This window comes from Littorina saxatilis, linkage group LG1 (assembly GCF_037325665.1).
Source record: "Littorina saxatilis isolate snail1 linkage group LG1, US_GU_Lsax_2.0, whole genome shotgun sequence".
NCBI classification, from domain to species: Eukaryota; Metazoa; Mollusca; class Gastropoda; order Littorinimorpha; family Littorinidae; genus Littorina; species Littorina saxatilis.
The window spans coordinates 44,669,838-44,680,484 of record NC_090245.1 but is presented as its reverse complement, the minus strand read 5'-3'; the positions used below and the strand labels follow the sequence as shown (position 1 = coordinate 44,680,484).

Below are 10,647 nucleotides of genomic sequence, written 5' to 3'. Positions count from 1 at the left end.
TTCGGACCCGGCTGGTCTTGACCTATTTTTGGATCTAAATTTAGATTAGGTACCGTAGATCATCACATCATGCACAAAAAGACACGTCACTAGCAAACTATGTCAGACGTCATCATGAGTTTGTGTAAAACAAAATGGAGGCCGGAATCACTCAGTTGAATCGAACTCCGACCAAACACCACGTAATAACTAGGTTAATTTATGCCCTCGCGTGAACAAGAAACTGTCGAGCTTCACAGATGTCGTCGTTGGGTAGTTTTGGGTTTGTTTTACTACCATAGGAGGATTTTTGAACTGTAAATGCACTCAGCTGCAACAAAAACGCAAAACGAAGGCTGTGAGCTGCACTGTGCCTTTAAATAAATCCTCGAACTCAATTTGACGAGTTTTTGTCTGCTGCTGTGAAGACGGGCCACGTAGAATAAAAGAACACAACTATACGACATTTGAGAACTTCGTCAATCTCAAGTGTCGTGTAACAGTATGTGTGTGAGTGTGTGTGTGTGTGTGTGAGAGAGAGAGAGAGAGAGAGAGAGAGAGAGAGAGAGAGAGAGAGAGAGAGAGAGAGAGAGAGAGAGAGAGAGAGACGCTTTTTTTTGACGCTTTGGGAGTTTATTGTCCTCAGCTTTAAAAGCCCTTTAGACAAGGGGATATAATTTACAGAAGAAATAAACATAACCATCTCTGCAAACACATCCACACACACACTCCTCTCTCTCTCTCTCTCTCTCTCTCTCTCTCTCTGTCTCTCTCTCTCTCTCTCTCTCTCTCTCTCTCTCTCTCTCTCTCGGTCGCTTCCGGTGTGTCAAAGGAGCAACACACGTTTTTTGGAGCTCCTGATTTATCAGCGTTTCTGACACCAAAATGCCAGTCGTAGGACTCCCTACTGCTGCAGAAGATGTATTGTCCACCCTACTGTGTCAATAACAATAACAATAACAATAACAGCACTTTATTGTCCATTAAAATATTACATAAAAATGGAAATTTTTCTTCGAGAAACACACGGTGACATCTTGGAAAGTGGCCGGAACAGAAGAAGGAACAGTATTCGTACTCCGCTTGAAGTGTGACCGGGACGACCGTGGTTTCGCCATGACACCTGCACCGACCGGTGCATGGAGACGCAAACCACCAGCCCAGCAAAGAAGAGACCAGCAAAGAAGAGACCAAAGAAGAGCAGAACAGAACAGTGCCAAGGTAGGAATGGAGAAAGACAATGTTCAATGCACAGTTGACAGCGACGCATACCGCCAGACTGAGACAATTAATAACCAGTGTCATGTCAACAGGAATGATGTAGGTCAAGCCAGCAAAAGCACGCACGTTCATGTCACTTGTCACCGTGAAGCACGTGCCAGTGATCATCGTGGCTTGTCCACCCAACCACATTCTAATGTGCCAATGCTCACCCCTTTGGATGCAGAGCGAGATTCACGCATGAATGACGACGCACCTGACCCAGATAGCACGCTGTGTACCAACAAACAAGCAAGCATGTCTTGTGTAAATGAAAACATAGAAACAGACAACCAGTCTCCTCAAGATGCCGTGACAGAAGCTCCGTTGTTCGACATACTTTCAGAGCTGCCCGAGAATAAGAAAACGCAGCTGAAATCTATATCTACATTCAGGAACATAAGGTTGAAGAAAATGGTGTGTCAGTCCAAAGGTGGCAAGAAAACGCTGCTGGCTGAAAGTGACGATTGTTTGCTGGTGTATGATTGTGAAATGGGTGTTACCAGAACGTATGCCGTGATACCAGATGCAGAAGAAACAGCTTCGGAGGACATGCGACGGGACATGCTCTCCCTACGGAGAGGAAAGCAGGTGAACTGGGTCCGCTTCAAAGAAGAAACTGAGCACATAACCACGGATTTACATGACTATGTGCGTATCATACGAACATTCCTCGAGACTGGCTGCCTTTGTGTCGACTAAATAGCAGCGTCGTTATCCGGCAACGCGATCGAACTCATTGACATTGCCAGGTCACAGACTAAAGACACTTTCGACTTGGATGTGACCAAGTGGAAAATAATTGAAGGGGTTCCGGTTGGTTTCCACCCTTTTTTGTACCGTACTTTTGCCGCGCATGAATTCTGTAACCTCCCCATTGCAAGGGGCCGACGGCCTATAAGCAATTAAACTTTCGTATCGTATCGTATCGTATCTCTCTCTCTCTCTCTCTGCCACACACACAAACGTACGCTCGCGCTCACACACGTATTCTTCCTCCCAGTTGCATAATCATCATACAATAATGCATTAAAATTCGTTAAAAAGTCTAAAAGCATCAAACACATCATTAAAACTTAAATCATTAAGAATGTTATGGGAACAGACCACCCATCTGTTGTTTACTTAATACTCTACAATGTACATTCTCTTTCTTCCATTTTTTTCGTCCTTATATCCAAAGCCATGGCAATAAAACATGCAAGTGATCTCATCACTCTCAAATCACTCGATGCCAGCAGTCGAAACACCGTGTTCATGTCGGGCTGAGAGGACGCACATTCTAAAATTGCAAACTTTTGTCTCAAACTCGCATAACATTTACACTTGAAGAGGAAGTGGACTTCATCTTCTGGTTCCTCAGTACACAATGGACATAAGCAATTTTGTACTTGTTCATCAATTACAAACCACTGTTTCTTGCTATACAACCCACATGTCCTCAGTCTGAATCTTGCAAAATTATCCCTTCTCCATCTATCCGTAATGCACAAATAGTTCTCTGCTTGAAATGCACATTTGAAGGAATAAAACCATTTATACTTCACATTTTCTTCTATTTCAGAATGCCAATTCTGTTTATAACAACAAATAAGCCTGTCCTTAAATTGTCTCAAAAAATGCCTCTCCATTCCGACTCCTTGACTTAACCATGCGAAGCCAAATCCATTCTCAACCAATACTTTCTTCACCTTTGTTGTCCATGTAACCGTGTGCCGAAACACTACGATCACCTCGGGAAGCGAAGTGCAATCAAACAGGATTGAAAATGTTAGGGCTAATTTCTTAGCCCTATAAAAACTGTTATGCAAACCCGAAGGTTTCCATGAACATACAGACAATCGGAAACCACCAGACCCCATCACAAACAGAATTCTACAATCCACTGGTGTTGACTTTTAAAGGCCAACAACTCGGGTGCAGAGTCTGCTGTGAAAGGAGCGGTAGCCTCCCCTGTCACAATCGCCCCCGTTTGAAATGAACTTCGTCCCGAAGTTCCGAACCGGGGGACCACTGTCCATCCCAAGTTCGCAGAATGGGAACAGCACGAAAATGTTCAGTGGTCATATTATGCCATGTACCTGAACATATCATGCCGAGTCCCATCCCTGCTCGCAAGCGCCAGATGTAACCGTGTGCCGAAACACTACGATCACCTCGGGAAGCGAAGTGCAATCAAACAGGATTGAAAATGTTAGGGCTAATTTCTTAGCCCTATAAAAACTGTTATGCAAACCCGAAGGTTTCCATGAACATACAGACAATCGGAAACCACCAGACCCCATCACAAACAGAATTCTACAATCCACTGGTGTTGACTTTTAAAGGCCAACAACTCGGGTGCAGAGTCTGCTGTGAAAGGAGCGGTAGCCTCCCCTGTCACATCCAATTCTCTCTACCTGCCTCAGACTGTGCCAATAACATTTTGTAAGCCTGCCTGCTAAGGCGTGTCATGGGCAACCTGGTCAACTTAATCCAATACTTTATACACTTCACTGTTGTTCTAATAAACAGCGGGTAGCGACCAGTTTCTCCATAAACCATTTTGTTCGAAGAATGTAATGGCACATTTAAAAAGCGTTTTATTGCAAAGGTGTGCACCTTTTCTATTGACTGAGCTTCATCTAAACCCCACACTTCTGCTGCATATGTCAATATAGGCTCGATCTGAGTGTCGAACATTTTCCAAAATAGACATGGGTCTGCTGTGTTCAACTTCCGCATGGTCTTCTGTATCGCCATGACACCTCTTTTACCTTTTGTGCTCAACTCATTTAAAACACCACTGATACTCAACTTTGTCGTAAACATCATACCCAAATATGTATATGAATTTGTTACTTTGAGTTCTTCTTTCCCGTAAATCCATTTTTCATTTGCAGATAAGTGCCCTCCTTTACGAAAAACCATGATATTTGTTTTATCCAAATTCACAGTGAGTGACAACCTGTCCGCTTCATTTTTCAGATTAGTCAACTGGTTCTGCAGGCCTGTCACTGTGTTTGACAACAACACAACATCATCCGCAAAAAGCATTAAAAACAGTTCAATGGCACCAGGTACCAGCTGTATACCGTGTTTCCCCTTTTTGGACAATTCGACTGCTAATTCATTTATGAAGAATGAAAACATCAAGGGGCTCAGTAAGCACCCTTGTTTCACTCCTTTCTGGGCAATTAAAATAACCGGAATACGCACATTTTTCTCGCACGCATGCCTGTACTGACTTATACACACCTTGCAAAGCCTTAAACATTTTTCCATTAATGCCATTTTTTCTCAAAACAGTCCATAATGCATTTCTGTTCACGGAGTCAAACGCTTTTTTAAAATCTACGAAGGCTACGTACAGCTTCATGTTTCGGGCCAAGTGCTTCTGGACTACAGCATACAACGTAAAAATATGATCAACTGTGCTGTAGCCCGCTCGAAAACCAGCTTGCTCCTCGATCATTTTGTTTTCGTCTTCTGACCAGTGTGTAAGACGTTTATTTAGGATGTGTGTATAGACTTTGCTCAGAACACTTGTTAAGGACACCCCACGGTAATTATCTGGTTGGTTCACGTCACCCTTCTTATGAATCGGTACAATAATGGATTTTGACCACTCTGTAGGGAAAGTTCCAGAATCAAACAGTGTGTTAAACAACTGTACCAAATAACTGAACACCACTTCATTTGCATTTTTAAGCATTTCACTGAGAATCATGTCCGGGCCAGCACTTTTTCCAGCTTTAAGGTTCTTTATAGCTGCTTGCACCTCATCTAAACTGATTTCATCGTTAAAAGGGGCCACTGGTTCTCCTTCATCTGTCCCATTTTGTTGTGGGGCGTTATCACTGTCTGTAGCATCGTGTGTTTTAAAAAGAGCCGAGAAATGTTCAAACCATTGCTCCTTTGATATTTCATTATATATCACAGACTTTCTGTTTAGGGACCGGATGGTTTGCCAAAAAGTCTTTGGGTCATTTGCTTCTTGTTTCAACTTTCACACTCTCTTTTCATCAAACTCTGCTTTCTTCTTTTCCAGGAGTTCTTTATCAACTTTTCGTTCTTGAACATATAGTTCACGGCAAGCTTCATATTCCTGCTTATTTACTCTCTTTAGTCTATTTAAAAACCTCTTTACAATAACCTTTTTTTGTCTGCATTCTTCATCGAACCATTCATTTACATGCTCCATTTTCTTCCCAACAGTTCTAAACATACAAGCTGCTGCACTGTATAACCCCGTTTGGAAAATATCAATGGACGTATCCACATCTGAATTCAATGCAGTTTGGGCTTTGTGCACACACTGCTGGAAATCATCCGAATGTAACTCGTCTCTGTACCTTCCTGCATAATTTTCAGACCAAATTATTCGTTCTTCACCATTCTCTGTTTGCCCCTTCTTCTGTGCTGAGACTTTGGTATTTTGCCACACAAATTCCACAGGTAAATGCCATGAATCAATGCGATCACCAACCTTCAAATCGCACTCTGTGAAAGACAAATCTTCTGACATAAGAACATAGTCGATCACACAGAGAGAGAGAGAGAGAGAGAGAGAGAGAGAGAGAGAGAGAGAGAGAGAGAGAGAGAGAGAGAGAGAGAGAGAGAGAGAGAGAGAGAGAGAGAGAGAGAGAGCGTACTGTGATCGTGTCCAAGCTCTGTATATACCGAAAACAAAACGGAAAAAAGTCAGTGCTACTTGTGTGGGTTTTTTTATGAGCAAGTATACCGAGCAACAAAAGAAACGCGAATTATGTTTCGATATTTTGATTTTAAAAAACGCAGTTAATCTGAGAGTGACAATTTTCGGGATATAGATGCACTATGCAGTCATGTGTAAGAAAGCTGTTGTGTGAATATTTTCCCATTGCTGCTGTCTCAACGCACGGGACAAGCAGTTTCCGCGTGAAGCACATGATGCGCGCTTAAAGCACGTGCAAGCGGAGTAGTAGAAACCTCATGTGTGAGATGTGTTCACTGATGCATTAGTAATAAAAAAGAGACCATGGCACGCTTTTGACAGAGTCAAGATACCAAGATTGACACCAGAACAACGCGAGAGGGCAGTGGGTCGATTATCGGCTGGTGATGACCCAGAAGCGGTAGCAGTCGCTTTCAATGTGCATCTGTCAACAGTATATCGCCTTCAGCAACGTTTTGTCAACACTGGAAGCACTGCTGATACACAACGAAGTGGAAGACCTCGCGTTACCACACAGAGACAAGATCGCCAGATCCTGCGTCATCATTTGAGAAACCGATTCCATACAGCCAATGAAACAGCCAGGAACACCGTCGGTAACCACCAGAGACCTATCAGTGGCCAGACAATACGCCGAAGACTTGCTGAGCGAGACCTCCAAAACTGCCGTCCCGCTAGAGGACCAGTCCTCACTCAGAGACATCGCAAGGATCACATCAACTGGAACTGGAGACAATGGCGAAACATTCTGTTCACCGATGAGAGCCGTTTCTGCATTAGTCATGTTGATGGGCGTGTCAGGGTGTGGCGAAGAAGAGGTGAACGCTATGCTGGTGACTGCGTCAAGGAACACAATGCCCAGGGTGGACCAAACGTCATGGTCTGGGGTGGAATCGGCCTCAACCAATCCCTGGGACCTGTGTTTTTTAACAATCTTGGTCCTGGTCAGGGAAACGGCATCACAGCACAGCGTTATATTGACCAGATCCTACAGCCTCATGTTGTGCCCTTTTTCCAGGCGCGCAGAAACTGTGTTCTGCAGCAAGACAACGCTCGCCCGCACACAGCCAGGGTCACCCAGGCCTTCATGCAGCACAATAACATCGACATCATGGCCTGGCCCGCCCTCAGCCCAGATTTGAATCCTATTGAACATTTCTGGGACCAAATTCAAAGAAAGGTCAACCAGTTACGCCCAGGACCAAGAACTGCCGCAGAACTGCGTCAGGCCCTTATCAATTTCCTGGTGCAACATCCCGAGAGACGCCATCAACCGACTTATTCACTCCACGATTCGCCGCTGCCAGGCCGTCATCAACGTCCATGGGGGTCACACACCGTACTGACCATCTGCAGAGGCTCCCTTTGCCCGTGGCAGCAAAAGACTATGCCATAGTCAAGAACAGTGTGCGAGGAACATACCACCATGATTTTGATTCGTTTCGATGTTACGTTTATGAGAAATGACATTTTAAAATTGTGATTAAACGTTTTTCTTGAGAAAATTCGCGTTTCTTTTGTTGCTCGGTATACAACCCAACGGCAAAACGAGAGATTGGCCATTGTATGAACCAATAAATAATGATTCCGGTACCGAAGAAATAAAAGGCAGAAATCATCTTGAATAGAGGAACACCGGGAATACCTCAGTTGGGTTGGCATGGGTTGTAAAAGACTAGATACTATAGTGCTTTTTTTATGAGGCAAGCTTTCAACACGTGCTCCCTGTCCACGTGTTTCAGACACACTCCTCGTTAGTGACTGGCCAATAATGTCACGTGGGAAAGTTTGACTTAATATTCACTCTTTCACAGTCTATGCAAACCCGACAGTTATTTCCAAACATCGTATATTAAGCTCCTGGGACATAAACAGACCAGTCTCCAAGGTTGCAACTATAATAAATATAACCTTGTCATTGTACCAATGAAGGCGGGAGGAGGTGTGGATAGTTAGTGTGGAACTTTGTGAACAAGGCATCATCTTTTTTCTCTCTGTTTCAGTGAAACACATTACGTTCTTGAAGAACTTTGTGAACACGGCCTCATCTCCTTTCTCTCTGTTTCAGTGAAACACATTACGTTCTTGAAGAACTTTGCGAACAAGGCCTCATCTCTTTTATCGCTGTTTCAGGCAAACTCATCCCGTTCCTGGAGAACGTGGTGGGCAATGCCTCAGCTGTGACCATCCTGGCTATCAGCTGGGAGCGGTACAACGTGGCGTGTCGCACGGTGACCCAGAGCACCGCTGGCCGCTCCACCATGTTCAAAACCTTCATGCTCATCTGGTTCAACTCCGTGGTTGCTGCGCTGCCGGTTCTCTTCATCACGCAGTACACCCAGTCCACGTTCCTCGACGGCACCACTGTGCCCGTGTGCAAGACTCCTATCCATCTAATGTGGCACAAGGTGGGTGGAGCATGCTTAAAGGCGCTCTTTAATTGAGCCCGAAGTCGACTTCGCAAAGACTTCGCGAAGTCTTTTTTTTACCGAAAACTCAGTGCTAAAGCTTTGTGCGGCCAGCTTCGTGAAGTACACTTCACGTAGTCGACTTCGCCCAGTTAAGGACAGGCTAAAAGCTGAAAAGTAGCGATAAAACTAAATAACTCACATTTTGCGAAAAGCCAATGTCCTCAATATCTGAAAAGATGTAGTCAAAACGTGACTTAATTTTATTTTTAAACTGACAAGGGTGTGACCTCCTCTTGAGAAGTTCCCTAATACCTGACACCAGCTGCAGTTGCCTTTCTCCAATTACAGAAAACAAAATCGTGCTACTTCCTGTGTTTTAAATTGACAGGGAGAAACCCATACACACTAAACGGAAGTGTTCCACCTTTGAACACATTTCTGTAACACGTTTTGAAATTAGTTTTAGATAGTACATAGTTTTCCTCGCAAACGAGGCACACACAATAGACTCAAAGTGTTCACACGAACACTTGCCAGTAGAACTATGTACTATATGTCAGAAAGTGGTCAAAACTTGTGACGGAAAGGGTGTTCCAAAGTGGAACACTTAATCTAAACAACAAGATGACTGTGGGTGAAAACAAAGTTGAAAAACAAAAGCAATCAGTACTCACCAACATAAAGAAAGCACAGACAAAGGTAAAGTCGAATGTTCGCCTATGGAGGCTTCTTCGGGACAACGAGTAAAGCCTCCATAAGGCGAAAATTTGACTTTGTCTTTGGCTGTGCTGTCTTTGTGTTGGTGAGCACCGATTTCTTTTTTGTTTTATCAATTGTGGAACACTTAATTGAGAGTGTAAAATTGACGCTGATCCGCGTTCAAAACCACAGTGGTGTATGTTGCGTGCAGGTGTACATCGTGCTGACCACCAACCTGTTCTTCATCCTGCCCATGCTGGCCATCATCCTGCTGTACACCAAGGTGTGCCTGCGCCTCATCTCCCTCTTCAAGACGGAGCAGGAGAAGCTGCAGGGCTACCCGCGCGAGATCGTCAAGCTCAAACGCCAGATGATCCAAATCATCGTCACCGTCGTCCTCATCTTCTTCATCTGCCACACGCCGTACCGCGCCCTGGTCATGTGGGGCATGTTTGTGGACCAGCGCGTCCTGGAGAGCATCAGCTTCGAGTCCTACCTGGCGCTCTTCTACATGACGCGCGTGCTGCTCTACTGCAACCACGCCATCAACCCCTTCGTCTACAACTTCGTGTCCAGGAAGTACCGCAGGGCCTTGCTGTGGCTGTGCTGCGAGCGGCGCCGCAGGGTCCGCAAGATGGAGGACTGGAGGGACTACGCCAACCAGAGACCTATCCGCCACCACGAGTCCAACGGTCGCGCGGGACGGGTCCTCGACGCCGACGACAACCTGCATGAGATGGACTGCATCAACCGCTGGTCCCGCTACCAGCGCAACGATTTTTTAGTGCTGTACGAAAACCTCGTACTGTTGGACTGACCACCGTTTGAGGATTAGTTGTAGGCGACGTTTGGGGGGGGGGGGGGTCCTTATAACATCATTGGGACGGGGAAGGGAGGGGAGGAGCTGGGGTTAAGCCTGTCCTTAATTGGGCTTAGTCGACTACGCGAAGTATGCTTCGCGAAGCTGGCCGCACGGAGCTTTAGCACTGAGTTTCTGGTAAAAAGACTTCGTGTAGTCTTCGCGAAATCGACTTTTGGATCAATTAATGACCGCCTTTAGGGGAGTTTGGAGTGGGGGAGGAGGGAGGGGGGGGTGTGTTGAGGTGGGAATGGGGTTGGGATGTTTCTTCTCTTTCGTGCCTTGTAACTTCCCGCTTCGTCATGTCAAAGCCAATCGAACGACGGCTACATGGAGCCTTAGCATTTATTTAAGAAATAACATCAACTGGTAAAGGATGGCATTTTACCGGTTCAGATCTGACACTGTCGGAACTTTAGTCTTTTACCGCTTAAGCCTTTCAGGTTCTTATGTATTCTGGCAGATTGTTTCCCACTGTTGTGACATGAATTAAGACCCCCCTCGGGTTAGGGGGAAGAATTTACCCGATGTTCCCCAGCATATCGTAAGAGGCGACTAACGGATTCTGTTTCTCCTTTTACCCTTGTTAAGTGTTTCTTGTATAGAATATAGTCAATGTTTGTAAAGATTTTAGTCAAGCAGTATGTAAGAAATGTTGGGTCCTTTGTACTGGAAACTTGCATTCTCCCAGTAAGGTAATATATTGTACTACGTTGCAAGCCCCTGGAGCAATTTTTTGATTA

General features: G+C 45.0%; 1 protein-coding gene across 1 annotated transcript in view; it reads left to right on the top strand.

Annotated features, from left to right (window-relative positions):
• Window positions 1-10,097, top strand: part of LOC138950586 (growth hormone secretagogue receptor type 1-like) — a 36,313-nt gene extending 26,216 nt beyond the window's left edge. The window contains exons 2-3 of the mRNA XM_070322291.1: window positions 8,069-8,343; window positions 9,257-10,097. Of these exons, the coding sequence (XP_070178392.1) occupies window positions 8,069-8,343; window positions 9,257-9,862 (881 nt within the window). The 3' untranslated portion in view covers window positions 9,863-10,097. The remainder of the gene's footprint in view (window positions 1-8,068; window positions 8,344-9,256) is intronic.
• The last annotated feature ends 550 nt before the right edge of the window (window positions 10,098-10,647 follow it).